The following is a 25,547-nucleotide window of genomic DNA, read 5'->3' as shown; positions in this document are numbered from 1 at the left end:
AATAGACCCTAGAAGTTAAAAGAAGGTAGCCTGAGCAATTGCAATTATTGGGTTCATTGGTAATATCATAATTGAATGAGCAATTGCAATAATTGGGTTTATTGGTAGTATTATAATTAAATATATCTCAAAATAGATATATTGATTACGTATTTTGCTACATACATCTGCATACGTGAATTACGTGTGTGTGTGTGATAGTAACCATTCAATCAACTAAGATGCATACCATAAAGTAGTAAGGCATAGACAAAAAGATACATATATAGAGAAGGAAAGGACTGCATTAGCAAGGAGAGCTCCTAGCATGGCAGTCGAAACTCATTCACTCCCTTGCTATGTGATAACCAGTCTCATTAGCTTCTTTGAGAACAACAGAAAGTAACCCCGGACGACCAGCATGGGTAGATGACCTCCTCCATTGCGACAATCAATTTCTATTGGTACGTGAATTGCTTTCTTGGGAAGGTTTAACCAATCACCTTCCACTAATAATAGTCCTACGAACATTATAAAGTAAATCATCAATATAAAATAAATTATCATGCCAATCAAGAGGACCGTTACTCCCACAATAGTTGAGGCATTTCTTGCTTGACCCTTGAAGGTCCCCTGCAACTATCTAAGAAAGAGCCACCAATCCTTTTGCTAGGGTTCCAAAATGAATCCCAATTTAAGCTAATCCTTAGAATGTCAATGGAGGCGGTTCCCAGTGGAAAAGGGTGCAAGAATTTGGTTCTAGATATAAATAATAAATACTAATTATAATTCGGAATCCCATTAACCTAATCCTTAGAATGTCAAATGGAGGTGGTTCCCAGTGGAAAAGTGTGCGAGGATTTGACACTAGATATAATTAATAAATACTAATTATAAACTGTTTAAATGGATTCTTTTGTTTGGGTATCGTATCCATGTCAAACATGCTATGGCAAACATACTGATACAGATTATTTTTTACTCCTCTTTTTTTGCTAACTATTGACTACATCATTGATTTAGAACTCTCAATCTAGATCAGTCATTTATTTTGAGTCACACTTTTGGACTTTTAAAAATATTTATTCAATAATATTTTATTCCGAAAAAATGAATTCATCAAGGCATAATTGTGTTTTTAGCTACTCATAATGACATAAAATGTAAGAAAATAATATTAGATTTGGTTATCTATTTATAATATAGTTGCGCCACCAAATCCTGCTCTTCAAGGAATTGGGAATCAGACACCTGGTTCCTGTGTCTGAGACTTCCCCAAGTATCCATGTATAAGTTATAGGCACAAGCATGCACAATAATATACTCCAACTTATCTAAATTAATATGTAAATTCAATTATATGTTACAACTAAAGAATGCTGATCACAAAGTGAGATGAGGAGAAAACAACAAAGTAAACCATGCCACCACCAACCAACTGCTTTGTTCCCCACCACACTAAAACATGGTAATCCATCCAAAGCACAGAAAGAGGGGGACCTATGTCAACCAGCAGCATCCAACCCACTGATGACATGTGGAGCGTCCTGTACACATCAGAGAGAAACCCTCTCCCACAATCTCCATCCCACTCCCAACCTGAGTTTTATCCACTGGTTACCATCATCCCAAGCCACCTTAACCCAACCACATCCTCTGCTGAACAGCTGAATGACTGAGATTGTTCCACAAACCAACCTCAGAGAACCTCCTTGTAGACTCCTCGACGACAGACACATAATGCAACCCCATGCTACAAAACACCAACTTTGAGAGTCCAAATCGATCACAAAACTGTCAAACCCACCAACATCCCGTGTCAAACAATGGGATGCCAGGATGCCACATCACGCACCCCAATAGAATCTCAAGGCAGCACCTTGCCAACCATCCATTTCCAACATGGACACCCCAAATCCTTCTAGATTCTCATCAATAGAAAGCTCATATCCCCCCTCAACCATTATCCCAGGATTCCCAGCCATCCCTATCTTGCATCCAATGGTCATCCCCCAACTGATTACCCACATCCTAAAAACTGCAACGAACATGACTTCCAGCCCATCACATTACCCCTCTTTCCCCCCAAGCAACTGGTCCAACCCAGAAACCTTAAATAGTCCATTTAGAGATCCCCATCCATTTGGAGATCCCATACATAAAACCAGTAGCCCCCTCCAAAATCCTTTAAGGATAAATTAAACCTTATCACTTCACTTTTTTTATTCAACGGTCACAAAGCACCCATGTCTCCATCCAACAGAGATGCCATTGAAAGAAAGGTCCCCAGTACCATGTTCCCAAAAACTCAGACCACACATCTTGCCCTGACTACATGAGATCACTATTGATCATACCTTATCAACCCCATTCAGGTCCCCAATCCTGCCATTGCCCAGCAATTCCTCCTACGACCTTTGCCTAAAACATAACCCTTTTTAGCACTCATGATCCTCCACACTGTGATGCCAACAAGAGTCCCTCCTCATCCTCTCCTTCCTTTTTCTGGCAAAAGTAAGATTTTTATCAATTCCATTTATCCAAAACCCCAATTAGTTTTCTGACCCCATCATTGCGATGAAATTCCTGCCCTAGACCGCTGCCCAAATGATACCCCTTTCATAGCACTCATGATCCTACATCCTATGATGCTAACAACATTGCTTCCACATCCTCCCCACTCCTTTTCAGGCAAATTGGAAGTTTTTCTTTTTAATCGCATATAGCAGAAAATAGTACAGTGAGCTAACCCTTTGGCCTTGCAACAAACTGATATCACCTACCTCATACCCAGACCAGCCAACCTCACTTATTGTCCCTTTTGAACCATCACCATCGAATCATGGCTGTGGATGGAACATGATGATGACTCATCTACTGCGACTTCAGATTGCCACTACTATATATGGTGGATTTTGAGAACATTACCGAAGCCCTCAAGGCAAAACTGACTAAAAGATGATGCCACCGAGACAAGGGGACCAAAGCCAAGGGACTAGGAAACATAGAATCAGGAACCTAAATTCCGATATAATCTATGATAGAGCCTGCCCTCAGCCAGCCACAACTCCCACAACTCCCTCGTCGCACAACGACAGTTCATCAACCCAACCCAAACACTGCCAAATGATATAAGGGCCCTGGCAGTCCCCAAAAAATTAAACAAATCCAGTTCTATTCATGCAATTTTCAACCAGACAACATCTCCATTTCTGACACCAAAAAGGAAGCTCAACTTTGACAAAGGCTCGAGCCATTGAAGTCGTAGACCAGTTGCATGAATTGCCCCCCGACCCAGGGGGTCATCAGGTGGCATCCGATCCTCTTGAATCCCTTTATCCTATCCCAGGAAACTTCCTTTGTTGATCATTTTTCTCTGACCAACACGGTTCTCCGAATTTAAGATGGATTTATAGCAGTGTATTTACCAAATCGATTCCAACTAAAGAGCAGTTTTGCAATGAATTACACATGGCCCAGTACCCTTCCATACTTACCTTGGTGAGAACTTCAACGTCAACCAGTTGTCCTAAGAGAAATATAGGAGACTGCCCTACAAGTATGGAAGGGTTCTCAGAATTTATCTATTGACAATCTCATTGGTCTCCCTCTTAACGGAGCCTCCTTCACCTGGTCAAATCATTCCAGTAACCCAACCCTCTCCAAACTAGACAGGTTCCTTGTGTGCAAACTATGGGAAGAAGAATTCCCAGGAGAGTCCATATTAGATCCCTGCCAAAAAACAAACCGAATCCATTCCTAACCAGGATGCCAGAACTCCTTAAAGAGAAACTCAAAGCATGGAGCAAAGAATGCTATGGAGACCTAGGATCAAGAAAGGAAAATCTTATAAAGGAGATAATGGAACTTGATTGACTTGGAATAGGCTCAGGACCAAAATGATTGGAAACGACTGAGATTCCTAATCATTTTAGGAATTGGAATTGCGGAATCATGGCTAGCTAGAGCAGTCATGTTTTCAGAATCAACATCCGTACAATGGGATATTGAGGGAAACGAGATTCCTATTTTCTAGGAATCGAGATTCGACCCAAATGGAACCGAGACCCCTACATATATGGAATTCGGATTCCATCCTCTTTGGAATCAACGTTCTGACCTCTGTGGAATTGATCCATATGGAATCGAATTTCATTCACATATCGTATCGATATTCCAATATCTTTGGCATCAAATATTTGATTTGATGCTTCTCATACGTTCTGAGTTGTTTATTTTGTAGTTCGTGGTCTTATGTATGAGTTTCTAATTTGATGGAGAGAGTACCATTCTATGTGGAATCCATATTCAACAAATGTAGAATCGAGATTCAACAATTGCGGAATCGGGAATCATTAAATATTAGAAACGAATTCTATAAGTGTTGGAATCAAGATTCCTAAAACAAGGAGTTGAGATTCATAACTTCACGAAAATGGACTCCATGAAGATTCCTTTTTAGAATTGCGAAATCAGGATTTCGAATTGGAATTGTGATCTTGGGTGAGAGATTCTGGTAATTATGCTCAAGATTTGTCATCTTATGAACAAGCAAGAAGAACTTTAGCCAGAACCAACCTTCAAGCAACCAAATGAACAACCCTTCTTATATTATAGATCGCTTATCAAATGCCTCAAAGGAGATAGAAATATACATTCTTCAACAAGATCAACACCCGTAGAAGAAACAACATTAAAGCACACATCAAGAACATGGCCAGAACCTTTCATGCCCCTGTGGACATCACCACCAGTATCACCAAAATTTTCCAAATCCCCTTTTCCGCAAAGGATAAAATACGACTTATCTTCTCAAAGCTACACTTCGACGGAATTTCCAATGAATCTGTTAGAGATCATGAGGCCTCCTTTATAGAGGATAAACCATCAAGGAGTTTCTAATTAGGCAAAGATAAAGCTTAGGCCCCGATGGCTGCCCAGTGGTAATTTTCTACCAATTTCGGGACAATGTTGGCCTGAATGTCATGGATCATTACTCTGAATTCACCAAAGAGAAATGACGCAAAAGGCCCTGAATGCTATTTTCATCACTCTAATCCTAAACTAGGAGGTGCCAAGGAACTCAAAGACTTGGGGCCAATCAGCCTAATCAACAGTTCATACAAGCTGGTTAGCAGGAGATCTACTCTCAACCTCCTTGTTGGCAATCTTAGCAGAAAAATTCAGTCGATTCATCAGAAATCTATACAACAATGATCTCCTAGAAGGCTTCAAAACCTCTCACCTGACCCCTTTATATGCCATCTACCATATGCAGATGATAACCCAGCCTTTTGTTATGCCATCCCATAATCAGTCAATAATCTTTCGCTCTAACTCAGATGCTTTGAGTTGGCATCTAACATACTCCTCAATATGAGCAAGACAAAAATCCTCGGTGTTGCAACAAATAAGATCCCAATCCTAGGCTCTAGCACAAAGGCTGGGAAGCAGGCATAGTCAGTTGCCCTCAAAATATGTGCGCCTACTATTTTGCTCAGGAAAACCCAGGAATGATCAATGGGACAACATCTTTGTAAAGTTTGACCATAAATTAACAACCTGGACATGCTGCCATATACTTATCTTTTGTGGGCCGCATCACCCACCTCTCAAGCATTCACATCTACCAGATTTCACTCAGTTGCATGCCCATGTCTGTCATCCATGAACTTGAAATACTAATGAGGGATATTTTTTGGAGCAGCATTGACGGATCTCTCAAATTTCACCATGTAAGTTCGGTAATTTTTTGAAAACCTAGAAGCTGCTTTTCCCTGCCTATTCTTGATCGCCGCTGATGAAAGAGGCTGCCATTGAAAATTCCTTTGAACTGTTAGCTGGTCACCCATATAGAGAGGGCTGTGTTATGGATAAATATAATTCAAGATGAAGAGTCAAGCTTCTTAACCTCATGGAATCCTTAAACTCCATGGGTATGTGAGGGATGGGACAAGATAGAATCATCTGGCACCCCAAATCTTCTGGTCATTTCTCAACTTCTTCCTCCTTTACCCATTCTCCATTTACCCAACAACCTCTTACCACCAACAAGGTGTCGTATACCCTACTCAACGATAAGTCCAATCTTTTGATTGGCAGTTGATCTTGAGCCAAGAGAGCCCTCATACTCGACCAATTACAGAGAAGAGGGATCCCACTGCCCAGTGGATGTAGTATAAGCAAGGCAGCCTCTCAAACTTCAGCATGCCTCCTAAAGTTGTTCCACATCCAATTGGCCAACCCAATTTTTTGAGAGCCTATTCCTGCCATTCCTTCTCTCAACACACCCCCCCACCCCCCTTCCCCCCCCAAAAAATAAATAAATAAATAAATAAATATATATATATATATATATATATATATATATATATATATCAGACACCAATATTCTTTTAATCCCCAATACCCAAAAAACCTACTTCTACTGGAAGATCCCAGTATGAAGCAATTGCTTTCATTGAAGACACAGTAATAGAAGATATTCATATGGCTGATGACCCAAATACAATAGCCAAATATTACCTCTGCAACAATCTTAACCCTTCTTATGGTATAAAAACCAGAGAATGGTTTGAGATGGTTTTACTGGAAACAAGTTCTATTATTAAATCAAATTTAGAAAAAATACAAGCATTTAGTAATCTATCTAATAAATCTTTTTTATTTGGTATGGGATATCTTATCCATTGGAGTGCCTTATTTAAGGGTTTATAGTTTATTACTAATCTTGGAACCCCTCTTTCTTTTTCTGCATTTTTATTTACATAAAAAGGCAGCACAACTCCAAGGAGAAGTACTTTGTCTTATTAGACCTTTTCTCAGTAATTCATCTATTTCTTTTTTACAAAATTCTAATAATTGTATATTCATTTGTATCGGTCTAGCTTTTGTAGAAATTTTAGACTCAGTAAAATTTGATTCGTATGGTAAACTTACCATCTGTTTGTTTCTATCCCAAAAAGTATTGGGTAATTCATTACATATTTCATTTTCTATTTGTTCTGTAATCTTTTTTATTTGTTCTCTCATTTCAGTGGATTGTAATTTTTCTTCTATCATTTTATATTTGATTTCTTCTTTTAAAGAGCAAAGAAAATGTTTTTTCTGTTTGATACTATCTTTAACTCTATTAATTTCTTTTATTTTTGGTTTATCTATGAATTCAAATTTTATTGTTTCTCCTGCAATAGCTGTTTCTATTCCTGTATTATTAATAGCTATTCGATATAGTAAAGTAAGAAATGGTACACTAAGTATTACTACTTGGCTGAGTCCTTTTACCATGATAAATGGAGTAGGAAAACAATGTCCATTATTGCAGACAACAGCATTAGATAATTTATAATTGATAAATAATCTACTTCCATCAGCAGTATTTAATATTTGAGTGGTTTTATCAAAGTATTTTGTAGGTACTAAACCTTTATTAATACAATTTAAATCTGGTCCTGAATCTATTAATGCTAAAGATTGAAAAGTATATTCTTCTTTTACTATTATTTTTACTAATACAAACCATTTTTGTGTAATAATTTTATTTATTAGATTTACTGATTTATTATTATCTAATTCTTCTATTTTGGTTCCTGAGGATTCAGGTGTATCTATAATAATTGGGTTATGGTGTTGATCTATTAAAGAAGCGAATTCTATTTCATCAGTATCTGTTATGTTTCCTGAAACTTCATTTTGTAATTCTAATACTTTAATTCTATTTGTTAATTGTTGTACTTCTATTTTTACTTCATTTATTTCCTTTTTAATTCTGCAATAGTGGGTTCTTTTTGCATTATATCTTTTCTATTAATTCTTTTAATTATTTCAGCAAAAATATATTCATCAGGTGGTTTTATTAGAGGAGTAGGTTTATTTTTTGCTTTAGCTATATTAATAAATTGGGTGATAGTTTCTCTTTTTTCATCTGGGTCAGTTTTTTATCAAGTCTAATATTAAATTATCTTCTTTAGATAACATATTACATGCACAATTTTGATATTCATTATCACTATCAGATTCTTCTGTACTTGTCCATATAAGATTTTCATCTTCAATATTTCCTATAAGTGAAGTATCATTAGAATTATCTGTAGAACTTTCTGTAGAACTATTTTGATCATATATCTGTATAATATCATATAATTGATTTCTAATGATTTCATCTAATATTATTCTATCTATTTTCTTTTTGACTTCACAATTACTTTTATAATTTCCTACTTTTCCACATTTATAACATACAGGTAATTTTTTCTTTCTCTTTTTATATTTATTTTTTGGTGAAAATCTTTTAATAAATTTCTCTTTTATATTTTTTATATGATTTTCTTTCTTTTTTCTCAGATCTGTATTTTTTCTTTTTATAACTTTTATCTTTATATTTTTCAATATTATAACCGAATTGTTCACAGAAATCTCCAAGTTCTTTTCTTTCAGTCATTCTTTGCTTATCTAATTGTTTCTTTAATTTCATATCTGTGCATAGAGCTAGTCCTTCTGCACATATTTCAGCAGATAATTCTCCTAAAGTATAAACAGAATATGGTATTATGCCTCCATGTTTACTTTCAAATCTATTCTTTACTTTTTCAGCAAATGAGTAAGGTAATCCTGCTATGAATTTTTCCTTCCAATGATCTACTTGGCTATCTTCTCTAGTTAATAATCTTGAAAAAAATACATCTTCAAACAATATTCCAGATAAAATAATTGAACATATGGATGGTAATATAGACATACAATTTGCTAGCACTAGTTCGAATACAAAGAGTAAAGATGGTTCTGAAATAAAAACGAATAGGAAACATATAGAACAATCTAGGAGCTCTACTTCTACTATTAACCCAAATAAACATTATAGGTATTCTGAATATATTGAAGCCTGGCACAAAGTCTTAACAGTTCAAAACCAGTACAATTCTCACACTTGGTTTCTCCAGTTCAAAATGCCAGTACCTGACCCATTCCCAAACTGGTTTAAAGACTGGTTTATGGTTTGAGGATCCAAATCCCAAATAATGCCTGAAGCCTTGCAAATATCCCAAGATAAATTCATTGACCACAATGGGAGAGATCCCAACATTGATTACCACTTATAGCCTTTCAGAATATATATCAATAATGAAAAAGAAAAACCCTCAGGCCACCAAAGCAGAGTTAGAAAAGCAATTGCTGAAAATCTTTTCTGAAGAAGCAGAAACTGCTCAGATACATAATGAAGAAGCAGGACCAGAAGAACCTGAAAATATTGAAGACCAGTTTGCTCATGGCTGTTCACAAAAGCAGACTTTGTATTGACCCGACCCGACTCAATTACCCAAATAGATCCAAAAGAAGTCACATCAATCAATTCCAATACATCATATCAATATGTCACTTCAGAAAAAGACCAAGTACTGTAGAAGATTCTTGCCGACACTAAAAGACAAAGCCACGTAGACTCCACTAACGCAAATGGCCGACAAGCATCTCATCCGCTACAGTAAAAAGTAAAAAGCAAGTTTCCCTTCTTCTTTGTGTCGACCACTTGTCCACCACTACCCAAAAAGAGATTCCCTTTAGATCCCAGCCCTCCACCTTTACTCCACTTAGCTACCGACATACATACAGCAACACATTGAAGACCGTCCACTTGGCATGCATCTGTGGAACCTGCAAAAGCAACAAATTAAATAATAATCAAGCTCACGTCCGCCCTCTATAAATAGCAGACCTGGCTGAATCTATGAAGGCATCCTTCAAGCCCTTCCTAGCATCCTTCATCTTCTCCTTCCTCTCCTTCTGGTTTCCTTTAGCCTTTAACCTCAGAGGCACTTTTCTCCCTTCTGTATGTTCTTCTCTTTTTCTCTTCTCTTTCTCTCTTTTCTAAACATAAGATAGTCTATGCGTGATTGTAACTGGGTATAAATAAGAGTGTTGACAGCATCACTTTCAGAATATAATATATCTTGGTTTTGTTCATTTTTGACAGTCCATTGCTTGGTCATATTTAAAATTTGATTTTTTGTATTTTCAGGTAGGTGAAAATTCCACCAACCACGAAGCCATCTAGTGAATCCACAAACTATGGCTTTGGCGACTTCCTGATCATGGTTTCCTACCATTTTACAAGCAAGATGCGTACATGGTCATGTGCTTCATTGTATCAAGAATTTGATGTTCAAACATCTCATCTATATTCCAATTGACTATGGTTCTTCCTGAATATGAGGTTGTATGAGATATTAAATCTTCTTCAAATTGAATATTAACAGGAGTGGGTCTAGGATGATATGGTCTAGCAGTAGCAGGTTTCCAATTTCTATTATAAGATATTCTTTGGACAAATTGATCATTATTATTAATTTCAGTAAATGCTATTTCCATATTTTCTATGGTATCTTCAATCATGGGTTCCTCTACTTCAAGTGTTAAGGTTTCTGATTCTTTGATTACTATTCCTTTACTTTTTATATCTTCTTTTTTAGTATTCTCTTTTATTTCAAGTTTAGCTAATTTTGATATTAATTGATCGATAAGAGTCTTATTATTGTCTCCAACATGGAATCTTTCTTTATTTAGAGTAGGAGGTGGTTTAAATAATACAGATTTTTGTGATTCTTGTATTGGTGCTCGTCTTAGCATATTTTCAATTCTTAGTGTTTGTTTGCCTACAGATTGCATACATAAATTAGTATAATTATTTTGTTCTATTATATGAGGAATTAATTCTAATCTATGTACTATTTCTCCAGTAGTCATTTTATATGGAGTAGCCTTTGTTTCTAAAGCAGGTGAATTGTTTGTCTCTTTTCCTTTTATGATTAAACTTCTTTCTGGGGGATGTATACTAGTAATTTTGTTTCCTTCTTTTGTATTATAAGTACTATATTGATTTTCTAATATATGTATTTCATCAAAATTAGGTACTGCAACTCCTCGTTCATGTAAAATTTCTTTTAACCATATAAAAAATCCTTTATTTTGTTTTTCTGTTTTAAGAAACTTATTATATTTTTTATGGAATAATTCCATTAGTCTAGGTTGAAATGTTTTTAGATACCAAGTTCTAATTTCTTTATTTTCTATTGATAGATAATCTTTTTCTATGAAATTTTATCTATTCATTTCTCTTCATGTAAAGTTAATATATGAAAATCCATCTTAGGATTATTTTGTATTGGTTTATATTGTGGTATTACAATATTTTCTCTAGTTCTTAAAAGACTTTCTATATTTAGGTTAATAGAAGAAGTAGAACTCCTAGATGGTTCTATATGTTTCCTATTCGTTTTTATTTCAGAATCATCTTTGCTCTTTGTATTCGAACTAGTGCTAGCAAATTGTATCTCTATATTACCATCCATATGTTCAATTATTTTATCTGGAATATTGTTTGAAGGTACTAAGTGGTGATGATTTTCATTTTGTATTGACCAAGATTCTGGTAATATTATTTCTGACCATTTTATTGTTTTAGGTATTATAGTATTAGATTTTTCTATGTTGGTTTGGAATAAAGTAGTTTTTCCTCTAGTATCCATTTGTACTACCTTGGGACATAAAGTATTCATAACTTTATAATATATTCTATATATTATAGCAATATTTTGTGATCTTGGGATCATATCAAAACCTTGGGTTTTTACATTTAATGTTAATACATTAAGGATATTAGGATCATTTATTGAAAGCGAATAATTGGGAAACAATTGAAATACATGGGTTCAGTACATAAACTAGATTCTACCATTCTTAGTAGTGAATCATTAAATTTATTATGTCTAGTATCTCTAAGGCATACTAGGATAGAATTGTTAAGTCCTAATCTAGTTAAGGGTTTAATTGCTATTTGTATTAGGCTTATATGTAGATAATTATAGTTTTTATTCCTATGTGCTTGGATTATCTTATTTGATAATAGTTGGAAATTTTCTTGTGTACTAGTAACAGATAGGGATTGTTCTACTGTTTTAATTACATAACCTATTTTTAATTCAAAGGTTTCTACCTTAGATATTGGATATGGGTACTTTGGGTATGTTCCAATTTTGTAGTTGTTTTTCTATATCATCTATCACAATTTCCTCTTTATTTTTTATCTTATGTGTATTATTAGATAATGCCTTATTAGACAGATTCCTAATGAAATTTTCCATTATTAGGTTCCGGATGAGTGCTTTCTGACTACCTCTTATGTCCTTCAAGACCTCAGCGGCTCTCCTGGCCTTAACGGTCTCTTAGACTGGATGTCCTTAGCCTCAACTCTCGAACCAACTTTCTCTAATGGTAAATTTAATTAGGTTTCTAACTAACAAAGTTTTATCTAATAATATACTTTTGGATAAATAATAAAGGGTTTTCAGGGTTAGATAAAATGTTAAAGGGTAGGTTCAGATACCAATTCGACGCCAAGATCTCCCTTATATGCTAACTATCTAAATTTCGACGCCAAGATCTCCCTTATATGCCAACTTTCTAAATTCTAAATCTAATTTCTTAAACTTATGCTAACAATCTAAAATAACCTAAATATATTAATAGGATAATAATCATAAATAAAGAAAACGGAGATATGTCAATTAATAACCAAGTAGTATAAGAGGATTCATAAACTTTTATACGAAACACAACTCTAAATTGCATATTAAAACATTGACTGATATTTATTCAAAAGATATTACAGACAAAACAAACCTCTATATGGACTGTATTACAAACAAACAGTATGGATAGACAGACTGTATAAGAAACAAACAGACTTTCTTACAGACTCATGAAAAGAAATAAAAGAAAGAAGGGCTTACTGTTTACAAATGCAGTAACTGCAGAAAGCCTTCCACTGACTTGGACAATAGCTAGGTAGACTATCCCAGTTACAATCACACATAGACTATCTTATGTTTAGAAAATAGAGGAAGAGAAGAAAATACAGAAGCGAGAAAAGAGCCTCTGAGGCTAAAGGCTAAAGGAAACCAGAAGGAGAGGAACAAGAAGATGAAGGATACTAGGAAGGGCTTGAAGGATGCCTTCAAGGATTCAGCCAGGTCTGCTATTTATAGAGGACGGACGTGAGCTTGAATTATTATTTGATTTGTTGCTTTTGCAGATTCCACAGATGCATGTCAAGTGGACGGTCTTCCATGCGTTGCTGTATGTATGTCGGTAGCTGAGTGGAGTACAGGTGGACGGCTGGGATCTAAAGGGAATCTCTTTTTGGGTAGTGGTGGACCAGTGGTCGACACAAAGAAGAAGGGAATCTTGCTTTTTGTTTTTTACTGTAGCGGATGAGATGCTTGTCGGCCATTTGCTTTGGTGGAGTCTACGTGGCTTTGTCTTTTAGTGTCGGCAGGAATCTTCTACAGTACTTGGTCTTTTTCTGAAGTGACATATTGATATGATGTATTGCAATTGATTGATGTGATTTCTTTTGGATCTATTTGGGTAATTGAGCCGGGCCGGTCTGCTTTCGTGAACAGCCATGAGCAGACTGGTCTTCAATATTTTCAGGTTTTTCTGGTCCTACTTCTTCATTATGTATCTGAGCAGTTTCGGCTTCTTCAGAAAAGATTTCCAGCAATTGCTTTTCTAACTCTGCTTTGGTGGCCTGAGGGTTTTTCTTTCTCATTATTGATATATATTCTGAAAGGCTATTTGGGTTAATGTATGAATATGAATTATATGCTAGAGGTATTTGTTTTATCAGAATATTATGAGGCTCAAGATTATGATAGACAAAGACGTCCCACCATTTTATTGAAATCTGTTTGCCCAGACATGGTATATATTGGTAATTTAGAGTATTATTTGGAGATATTGCATATGCCCATTTTAGAATCCATGGTACTTGATATAAAGCAATAAAATATGAGTGGTAATCAATGTTGGGATCTCTCCCATTGTGGTCAATGAATTTATCTTGGGATATTTGTAAGGCTTCAGGCATTATTTGGGATTTGGATCCCCAAACCATAAACCAGTCTTTAAACCAGTTTGGGAAGGGGTCAGTTACTGGCATTCTGAACTGGAGAAACCAAGTGTGAGAAGTGAACTATTAAGACTTTGTGCCAAGCTTCAATATGTTCAGAATACCTATAATGTTTATTTGGGAATTCAAGGGATATTAATCTCTTGGCTCTGGAAGGTCTGATCCCCATTCACTGAGATGTAGCACTTTTCTGATTAGCAATTTCGAATATGATATTATTTTCGAATTCTTTTGATAGTAATGAGCTATGGTAATAGAACCTGTTTCCAGTAAAACCATCTCAAACCATTCTCTGGTTTTTATACCATAAGAAGGGTTAAGATTGTTGCAGCGGTAATATTTGGCTATTGTATTTGGGTCATCAGCCATATGAATATCTTCTATTACTGTGTCTTTAATGAAAGCAGTTGCTTCATACTGGGATCTTCCAGTAGAAGTAGGTTTTTGGGTATTGGGGATTGTAAGAATATTAGTGTCTGTGGAGATGATGGAGGTTGGCTAGAATATGTAGGATAAATTGGACTATTTGGGTTGCTAGGAGAATATGGTGCAAGATTTCTTACTGGTGATGGAGATGAAGTGGCTGGAATGATATTCATTGGTGCTTTTCCTTTATTAGAATCCATATTTCTATTTTTATTAAACAATGTTAATCCTAAAGAAAGTTCTTCTGGGTCAGACTGATCGGTTCTGCCCCCCCTGCAAAAATTCACGAGTTAGAAAGTCAGGGAGATGGTTAGTAGAACCATGCAAATGTTCAATGGTAAAATCAAAAGCTGAGAGAATTGCCTGCCATCGAGCAACTATTTGTTTTGAGACTAAATTTTGCACATCTTTAAGAAGAATGACTTTAGCAGCTTTACAGTCAGTGCGAATAAGCTATGTGGTATTTAATATATCACTTTGAAACTTAGTAACACAATGAACTATAGCTAAAATTTCTTTTTTAACAGTGGAATAATTTTGTTGAGTAGAATTCCATGCTTTGGAAATATATCTAACTAATTGTTCAGTAGAATTTATTCTTTGTTTTAGAATTCCTCCAAAACCTAATTCAGATGCATAACACTCAATTATTTTAAATGCATTTGGATCAAGAAGTGAAAGACAGGGTAATTCTTTGGATTTAAGTTTTAAGTCTTCTTACAGAATTAAAGTATTAGAATTACAAAATGAAGTTTCAGGAAACATAACAGATACTGATGAAATAGAATTTGCTTCTTTAATAGATCAACACCATAACCCAATTATTATAGATACACCTGAATCCTCAGGAACCAAAATAGAAGAATTAGATAATAATAAATCAGTAAATCTAATAAATAAAATTATTACACAAAAATGGTTTGTATTAGTAAAAATAATAGTAAAAGAAGAATATAGTTTCCAATCCTTAGCATTAATAGATTCAAGAGCAGATTTGAATTGTATTAATGAAGGTCTAGTACCTACAAAATACTTTGATAAAACCGCTCAAATATTAAATACTGCTGATGGAAGTAGATTATTTATCAATTATAAATTATATAATGCCATTGTCTGCAATAACGGACACTGTTTTCCTACTCCATTTATCATGGTAAAAGGACTCAGCCAAGTAGTAATACTTGGTGTACCATTTCTTACTTTACTATATCAAATACCTATTAATAATACAAGAATAGAAACAATTATTGCAAAAGAAACAATAAAATTTGAATTCATAGATAAACCAAAAACAAAAGAAATTAATAGATATCAAACAGAAAAAACATTTTCTTTGCTCTTTAAAAGAAGAAATCAAATATAAAATGATAGAAGAAAAATTACAATCCACTGAAATGACAGAACAAATTAAAAATATTACAAAACAAATAGAAAATGAAATATGTAATGAATTACCCAATGCTTTTTGGGATAGAAAGAAACATATGGTAAGTTCACCATATGAATCAAATTTTACTGAGTCTAAAATTCCTACAAAAGCTAGACCGATACAAATGAATATACAATTATTAGAATTTTATAAAAAAGAAATAGATGAATTACTGAGAAAAGGTCTAATAATACAAAGTACTTCTCCTTGGAGTTGTGCTGCCTTTTTAAGTAAATAAAAATGCAGAAAAAGAAAGAGGGGTTCCGAGATTAGTAATAAACTATAAACCCTTAAATAAGGCACTCCAATGGATAAGATATCCCATACCAAATAAAAAAGATTTATTAGATAGATTACTAAATGCTTGTATTTTTTCTAAATTTGATTTAAATCTGGATACTGGCAAATTCAAATAAAAGAAGAAGATAGATATAAAACCGCTTTTAATGTGTCATTTGGACAATATGAATGGAACGTAATGCCCTTGGGACTAAAAAATGCTCCATCAGAATTCCAAAGGATAATTAATGATGTATTTAATTCTTACTGGAAATTTATGATAATATATATTGATGATGTATTAATTTTTTATGAAGATATATCACAACACATAAAACATATAAATGTATTTATAAATGCTGTAAAACATACAGGCTTAGTAGTTTCTGCAAAAAGATGAGTCTATTTCAAACTAAAATTAGATTCCTAGGACATAACGTATCCCAAGGAACAATTATACCAATTGATAGATCTATACAATTTGCTAAAAAAGTCCAAGATATCATATTAGATAAAAAAGAATTACAAAGATTCTTAGGATGTCTCAATTATATAGTAGATCTCTATGAAAACTTAGCTTTAGATGCAAAACCATTATATGATAGATTGAAAAAGAATCCTCCCAAATGGACTGATATTCATACTCAAGTTGTAAGAAGACTTCAACTAAAATCCAAAGAATTACCCTGTCTTCACTTCCAGATCCAAATGCATTTAGAATAATTTAGTGTGATGCATCCAAACTAGGTTTAGGAGGAATTCTAAAACAAAGAAAAAATTCTACTGAACCATTAGTTAGATATACTTCTAAAGCATGGAATTCTACTCAAAAAAATTATTCCGCTGTTAAAAAAGAAATTTTAGCTATAGTTCATTGCGTTACTAAGTTTCAAAGTGATATATAAAATACCACATTCCTTATTCGCACTGACTGTAAAGCTGCTAAAGACATTCTTCTTAAAGATGTGCAAAATTTAGTCTCAAAACAGATATTTGCTCGACGGCAGGCAATTCTCTCAGCTTTTGATTTTACCATTGGACATTTGCATCGTTCTACTAACCATCTCCCTGACTTTCTAAATCGTGAATTTTCGCAGGGAGGGCAGAACCGATCAGTCTGACCCAGAAGAACTTTCTTTAGGATTAATATTGTTTAATAAAAATAGAAAATATGGATTCTAATAAAAGAAAAGCACCAATGAATATCATTCCAGCCACTTCATCTCCATCACCAGTAAGAAATCTTTCACCATATTCTCCTAGCAACCCAAATAGTCCAGTTTATCCTACATATTCTAGCCAACCACCATCATCTCCACAGACACCAATATTCTTACAATCCCCAATATCCAAAAAACCTACTTCTACTGGAAGATCCCAATATGAAGCAACTGCTTTTATTGAAGACACAGTAATAGAAGATATTCATATGGCTGATGACCCAAATACAATAGCCAAATATTACCTCTGCAACCATCTTAACCCTTCTTATGGTATAAAAACCAGAGAATGGTTTGAGATGGTTTTACTGGAAACAGGTTCTATTACCATAGCTCATTACTATCAAAAGAATTCAAAAATAATATCATAATCGAAATTGCAAATAAAAAAAGTGCTACATTTCAGTGAATGGGGATCAAACCCTTCCAGAGCCAAGAGATTAATATCCCTTGAATTCCCAAATAAACACTATAGGTATTCTGAACATATTGAAGCCTGGCACAAAGTCTTAACAGTTCAATTCTCACACTTGGTTTCTCCAGTTCAAAATGCCAGTAACTGACCCATTCCCAAACTGGTTTAAAGACTGGTTTATGGTTTGGGGATCCAAATCCCAAATAATGCCTGAAGCCTTACAAATATCCCAAGATAAATTCATTGACCACAATGGGAGAGATCCCAACATTGATTACCACTCATATTTTATTGCTTTATATCAAGTACCATGGATTCTAAAATGGGCATATGCAATATCTCCAACTAATACTCAAAATTACCAATATATATCATGTCTGGGCAAACAGACTTCAATAAAATGGTGGGACGTCTTTGTCTACCATAATCTTGAGCCTCATAATATTCTGATAAAACAAATACCTCTAGCATATAATTCATATTCATACATTAACCCAAATAGCCTTTCAGAATATATATCAATAATGAGAAAGAAAAACCCTCAGGCCACCAAAGCAGAGTTAGAAAAGCAATTGCTGGAAATCTTTTCTGAAGAAGCCGAACTACTCAGATACATAATGAAGAAGCAGGACCAGAAAAACCTGAAAAATATTGAAGACCGGTCTGCTCATGGCTGTTCATAAAAGCAGACCGACCTAGCTCAATTACCCAAATAGATCCAAAAGAAATCACATCAGTCAATTCCAATACATCATATCAATATGTCACTTCAGAAAAAGACCAAGTACTGTAGAAGATTCCTGCCGACACTAAAAGACAAAGCCACGTGGACTCCACTAAAGCAAATGGCCGACAAGCATCTCATCCGCTACAGTAAAAAACAAAAAGCAAGATTCCCTTCTTCTTTGTGTCGACCACTGGTCCACCACTACCCAAAAAGAGATTCCCTTTAGATCCCAGCCGTCCACCTGTACTCCACTCAGCTACCGACATACATACAGCAACGCATTGAAGACCGTCACTTGGCATCCATCTGTGGAACCTGCAAAAGCAACAAATCAAATAATAATTCAAGCTCACGTCCGCCCTCTATAAATAGCAGACCTGGCTGAATCCTTGAAGGCATCCTTCAAGCCCTTCCTAGCATCCTTCATCTTCTCGTTCCTCTCCTTCTGGTTTCCTTTAGCCTTTAGCCTCAGAGGCTCTTTTCTCTCTTCTGTATTTTCTTCTCTTCCTCTCTTTTCTAAACATAAGATAGTCTATGTGTGATTGTAACTGGAATAGTCTACCTAGCTATTGTCCAAATCAGTGGAAGGCTTTCTGCATTTACTGCATTTGTAAACAGTAAGCCCTTCTTTCTTTTATTTCTTTTCATGAGTCAATAAGAAAGTCTGTTTGTTTCTTATACAGTCTGTCTGTCCATACTGTTTGTTTGTAATACAGTCCATATAGAGGTTTGTTTTGTCTGTAATATCTTTTGAATAAATATCAGTTAATGTTTTAATATGCAATTTAGAGTTGTGTTTAGTATAAAAGTTTATGAATCCTCTTATACTACTTGGTTATTAATTGACATATCTCCGTTTTCTTTATTCATGATTATTATCCTATTAATATATTTAGGTTATTTTAGATTGTTAGCATAAGTTTAAGAAATAAGATGTAGTTTCAATTTAGAATTTAGATAGTTAGCATATAAGGGAGATCTTGGCGTCGAATTGGTATATATATATATATATATATAAAGCAGGTCTGATCGACTCATCATCCTCTATATTTTCTAGTCCATGCTGAAGAGAAATTGTCTAGTCCATTTGGTGGAAGAGAAATCGCCAATGTAAATGGAACTCAGTATTTGTAATTTCCACCAGCGCACCAGAACGTATATCATCTCCTAGGCTGCAGTTTGAAAACAATATTCTGAATTCCCTTTCAAAGCAGGTTTTTTTGCCTCGTCATCCTCTATATTTTCTAGTCCATTTGATTTAAGAGAAATCGTTAAACATTTAAATAGAACTCAATATTTGTAATTTCCTCCAGTGCATTAGAAAATTGATCATCTCCTAGGCTGCAGCTTGAAAACAATATTTTGAATTCCCTTTCTCAGACTTATTTTCTAATTCCCTTTTAAATTAATTATATAAATTACTAAATATGTATAAAATAATATATACTATTCTAATATCCTACTCCTTAAGCAACCCTGGACCTGCTGGGGTGGGTAATCTATATAAGAATGACCATGGTGAGTCCGTTCTCACACAACAATTCAACCGCCACTATTGACTCCAATATGGCAGAAGTGGTAAGCTTGTTTAAAGGCTTCGTGCTTTTTTTATCATTCCTGAGGATAACATCTGACTGTGGAAGGGGACTCGCAGTGCCACTGCTTAGGCCATCCAAATCCTCCTTTGCTCCCTCGAGATTCAACCAACTGTTGGACTAAATATTCCAACTATGACGACCATTGCAAGCGTCTTTTGGCATACATGAAGAGACGCGAACCACACATATGATACATTGTCAAAGAAGAACCCCCACTTGTACCCGAATTTGATCCGAATAGTAATACGGATCCAATTTTTTGATCCAGATCCGAATTCAGATCCATATCTAGATCCGAATAGGTTTCAAAATTCGGGTTTCGGATCTGAACCGGGTAAATTCTCAGCCCTACCACCAACCCCGCAAGTGTCATCAAATTACTTTTGAACGCTACTCCTTAAGCAACCCTGGACCTGCTGGGGTGGGTGATCTATTTAAGAATGACCATGGTGAGTGCGTTCTCACACAACAACTCAACTGCCACTATTGACTCCAATATGGCAGAAGTGGTAAGCCTATTTAACGGATTCGTGCTTTTTTTATCATTCCTGGGGATAAGATCTGACTGTGGAAAGGGACTCGCGGTGCCCCTGCTTAGGCCATCCAAATCCTCCTCTGCTCCCTCGAGATTCAACCAACTGTTGGACTAAATATTCCAACTACGACGATCATTGCAAGTGTCTTTTGGCATACATGAAGAGAAGCGAACCACACATATGATACATTGTCAAAAGAAGAACCCCCAAACCCAATTTTGCGAGCTCTAGATCACCCCTCCCCCCACACATACGCTTAAACCTACACCAACCATTTTGCATATATCTTAATTCATAAATCCATTTGTTTTTATACCACAAACTCTTGAAAGATTTTGTTTGATAGCCAATTCCGATATACAAATACCAGTTAATTTTTAAAGAAAACAAAATATAACTATAAAAAAGAATCCAATCATAGCGCATAATTAATATTGGTAATCATTGAGGAACAATTGCCCAAATAGCCTAATAAACAAATGACAATATATGCATATGGAAAACATTTAAAATGACACCCATAATACATGAATACAGCAACTCTGACAGATTCCAACAAGTAGATGTACAGACTGTTGCATGAATTCTTAGATGAAAATGATGCCTGTACACAGCCAGGCTAGATTGTGAGAAACATTCTTCAGAGTTTTTAAGGATACTAATAGAGTGTATCATTTAAATGGTGACATAAAAGGTTAAAGTGCACTAAGTGATATTTAAGGATCGTACAATCTATTAAAGCACAGATTGGAAGATAATAACCAGATCTTTGACAGTCTATAAAAGGGGGAATTTCCACATGTGCATTGTGTACACATTTGCACGAAGGTATGCTAGTATTTTGGGCAGATAATGCGATAAGTACAATCTAAGGAAGAAGGCAATTTTTTTTAGAAATATTCAGCATTGTGAATTCATATGTTAAGCAAATACAAGAAAAAAGCATGTACACAGGAGGCACTTACGGCTAGTACCACTTAAAGATTCTACACCCAACTTCAGGACAGTATGAAATAATGCACCAGCACAATCTGAAACTGTCATATTATATGCCAACCTAATTCATAGAAAAATATGCGTCAGGCAAAACGTATGATTCTGAGCAAATGGTTGATTGAGAAAGAGAAATACAATCATACAACAGAGTATGAGAAACCAACAACAAATTGCCAATTAAATGAAGAACAAACACATGAAAATGAAAATGCTATGTATAGTTAAGTAAAAGCAGGGCTACCATTTTCTGTCACCCAATTTGTACAATGCATGAGAAAGTGGAAATAATCATACAGGGGAAACACCATGAGAAGGTGATGACATACTGTTCTGAACCCATGAAAACTTGTAACAGATATAATAATTTGATGCAGGACAAAATGCTTCTTATTTTTGCATTTTTCTTATTAAACTTAATTCAGTTCAAGTAGTCCTATTTGTAGCAGCAAACAAGGGGCTGGCCACCAGGGCAGCTTGATGTGAAGAATGCCTTCCTCCATGGTGATTTACAGAAAACGATATATATGGAGCAACTACCTGGGTTTGTTGCTCTCAGCTAAGGTATGTCAGTTGAAGAAAGCAATTTAAGGTTTGAAGCAGTCCCACATGCAAGGTTTCAGAAATTTAGTGAAATTGTTGTGGCATAAGGATTTCGCGTAGCCATGCAGATCATTTCGTGTTTATCTGGAAACAGGACACCAGGATAATTGTCTTGCATGTATATGTTTATGATATTGTCTTTACAGGTAATGATCAAGAACGAATTAGTCATTTGAAGAGGCACCAAAAAAATATGTTCAAACAAAGAATTTAGGCCAGCTAATGTATTTTCTAGGAATTGAAGAAGCCAGATCAAAGCATAGCAATAGAGTGTCACAAAGAAAGTATGTGATTCATTCGTTGACAGAGGCTGGAATGTTAGGGGCTAAACCAGTTGATTCTCCTTTAGATTCAAATACAAAATTATTGGCTGACAAGAGGGAATTGTTTGAGGATCCAAAAAGGTACAGAAGACTGGTAGGTATGCTAATTTATCTAACCATTACTAGACCTGATATTGCTTTTTAAAGTAAGTGTAATGAGTCAGTTTATGCACTCCTCGTGGATTTCTCACTGGGATATTGTTTGTAGAATTTTAAGGTACCTAAAGGGAGCTCCAAGTAGAGGTCTAATTTACAACTCAAATAATCATTTGAACATTAAGGGTTACTTAAAGGCTGATTGGACATGTTCTCCATCTGATAGGCAGCCTACCACAGTTTATTGTGCATTTCTTGGTGGAAATCTGGTAGCATGGAGTTTATTGTGCATTTCTTGGTCGAAATTTGTAGCATGGAGAAGTAATAAACAAAATGTTATGGCTAGATCAAGAGCAGAGGCTGAATACAGAGAAATGGTAATACTACATGTGAATTGAAGTGGCTAAGACACTGATGTAGGAGATGGGGTTTACTATTGCTGAGCCTATGAAGATGTATTGTGATAACAAAGCTGCAATTTACATAGCCAGCAATCTAGTGTTCTTGAGAACTAAGCATATCGAAGTAGCTTGTCATTTTATTCGAGAGAAAGTCACTAGTAAGCAAGTGTCTACTTCGTATGTAAAATCTAAGGATCAGTTGGCAGACATCCTCACCAAAGCTCTTGGTCATAATATACATTAAGCAATATTTGTTCCAAGCTCGGTATGGGTGAATATATGCTCCAGCTTTCTTTTGGGGGATGGAGGGGTGAGAAGTCCTCTTTCAAATTCTTATTTATCTTTCGTTTAAGCTAATAGGACATATATGTCCTATTTCAGTTATTAAGCACAGTTTTGCTCTTTCACTATTTTTTATTAATATAAAAGCGACATGAGAGATGCGTGGGACTCTAACATCACTCCCCCTTCCTCTCCCTCTTTGCGTCATCTCTCACTCCCTTCTCTAACGTTACATATACTTGTAAGCAGCTGCATCAAGCAGAATAGGAACTTAGTTTATGATACCGAGAAAGTTTCTGAATTTGTACTGTTCTATTCTCCTGGAGTGAAAACATTATCTATTAACCAAAAAGAAACATAAAGTTTATCTATAATCATACCTAAGAATGCAGTTCACACACAAGAAACAAATGACATCTGCAAGACTGTCCAATAGGTTTGGCGGTTGATCAAAAAAGCCACATGTGAATTCCTCAGTGCTTCTTACTTTTATGAATACCTCACTCTGTTTCTTAATTCTTCAATGGAATATGAGTATAAGAAATATCTTTCATTTGATAGCCTTGGATGAGAATGGAAGAAAAGGATCGAACTTACACTAATAGTGCAGAAACATGGTAACTATCTGGGGAAAAACAGGATGCATGTAAGAGAATAAAACCTTGGATTCTTATCAGTCACAAGCTCATTGGCACCTGAACTTGAACCATACAACAGTGGAGGGAGGGAAAATGGCCTTCAAATATATGGGTCCTCATCATGTGTGAATCAAAGAGTTACGTGCAAAACCTAAATCATGATGAACATGAACTAACCAAAAAATTATTTCTAGTCAAGGCACCTTTACCCTTCAAAACTTAATCAATTGCCAAAGGAGAATTTCTTGCTGCTGGCATCATCATGTACAAATGTCTATACATGCATATGAAAGAAATTTCAGTAGTATAGCCTGGGCGTGCATTCAGGTAAAGGAAAGACAAACCACTTGAACAATAGGGTTTTGTTCTCTACTGAGAAATATCCTCTCATTCAACTTAAACCTTCTTTTCTCTAACCCGAGAAGGGTAGAATTGAAGCAGGAACCCTTTCCAATAACATGCTAGTCTAGAAGAGCTAGAGAATTGGAACCCATAAAAACATGCTGACTTTCCTTGTTAACACTCACTACCTCAAAGTGGGCTACTTTATGCACTTCCCTATGGTACATCTGCACATGGACAAAATTTATCACAACAAAAGAGATCTATATGATTCATAATCAATTCACAATCTAACTAGAAGCTATGGTGCATTCTATATGCCAATGCTTGGAGAAAACAAGTACATTTAACAAAAAGACATTATTATGAAATAAGATTTTCAACATCCAACCATCATAATTAAAAATATTGGTTAATGCTGACTTGTGGATATTATTACAAGTGATGAGAACAACATGTTTCTTAGACAAATGCAGAACTAAAAATCCCTTATAGCTGGAAGACCTAACATTCCTTGGAGGACTATATGGGCAGGGGAACATTTAAATTTATAGTTTATAGACCTTAATTAAGTGTCCCCTGTTGGCAGCCAGCAGGAATGAAAGAGCATGACATATACCTCAGTGCATTCACTTCTAGAATCACATTGTCCAGTTTAACTCCAGGAACATCAGAAACAGCTCGTCGGAAAGTCTCTTCTACCTGAAAAAATCAATGAACGGGGTTTCAGGTGATATTCTTCTACCTGAAAACATCAATGAACAGGGTTTCAGGTGAAATTTCTAAAAGCAAATCAAAATTAGGAATAGGCAGCTGTATTTAGTATATCTGGCCTCTCTTTCGAAGTATGCATCATCATCCTTCTCATCCTCATCATCATCAACACTACCAGAGTCATGCCTTGACTCCCCTGAGGTAGGATTAACATTCGCAGTTGGGCTGGATACTTCCTTCTTATCCTCATGAATACGTAAGAACTCTTTAAGCTTATCAGCTGGAACAGGCGCTACTGACTGTCTCCATTCTTCTTCATGAGCTCCCTCACCCACTAACCAAAGGTAGCCAGCGCCAGACACACCAACCTAGAAGACAATAACATACTAAGAACAGGAAAATACAGCGGTGAAGATTCCACATTCTAGTCTTCCATATATAAGAAGGAAGAATATAAAGATTCCAAATTTCGAAGACGTATATAGTAGAATCAATGAATTCTTAGTAGTGTAAATCTGACTATTCACTTTAGACATATATCATATTGATGAAATTCATAACAAATGTAAATATTTTTCTT

The 25,547-nt window shown here is 35.3% G+C and overlaps 1 protein-coding gene across 6 annotated transcripts in view; it reads right to left on the bottom strand.

Annotated features, from left to right (window-relative positions):
• LOC18422269 (translation initiation factor eIF2B subunit epsilon) overlaps positions 1–25,547 on the bottom strand; it is a 76,792-nt gene that overhangs the window by 13,272 nt on the left and 37,973 nt on the right. For 3 of the 6 annotated variants that reach the window (XR_016054717.1, XM_011622730.3, XM_088865566.1), the window contains 3 exons: positions 25,087–25,335; positions 24,873–24,955; positions 21,541–21,632 (listed from right to left, as the gene is read on the bottom strand). Coding sequence is in view for 4 of the 6 variants with exons in the window: in XM_011622730.3 (XP_011621032.1) it covers positions 21,541–21,632; positions 24,873–24,955; positions 25,087–25,335 (424 nt within the window). In the remaining 2 variants the exon portion in view is untranslated. The remainder of the gene's footprint in view (positions 1–21,540; positions 21,633–24,872; positions 24,956–25,086; positions 25,336–25,547) is intronic. The other 3 variants (XR_016054718.1, XM_011622734.3, XM_088865567.1) reach the window with 1 other exon arrangement.

This window comes from Amborella trichopoda, chromosome 4, assembly GCF_054954075.1.
Source record: "Amborella trichopoda isolate Santa Cruz 75 chromosome 4, AtrichopodaSantaCruz75HAP2 v2.0, whole genome shotgun sequence".
NCBI classification, from domain to species: Eukaryota; Viridiplantae; Streptophyta; class Magnoliopsida; order Amborellales; family Amborellaceae; genus Amborella; species Amborella trichopoda.
This window is presented reverse-complemented; position numbering and strand designations above follow the sequence as displayed.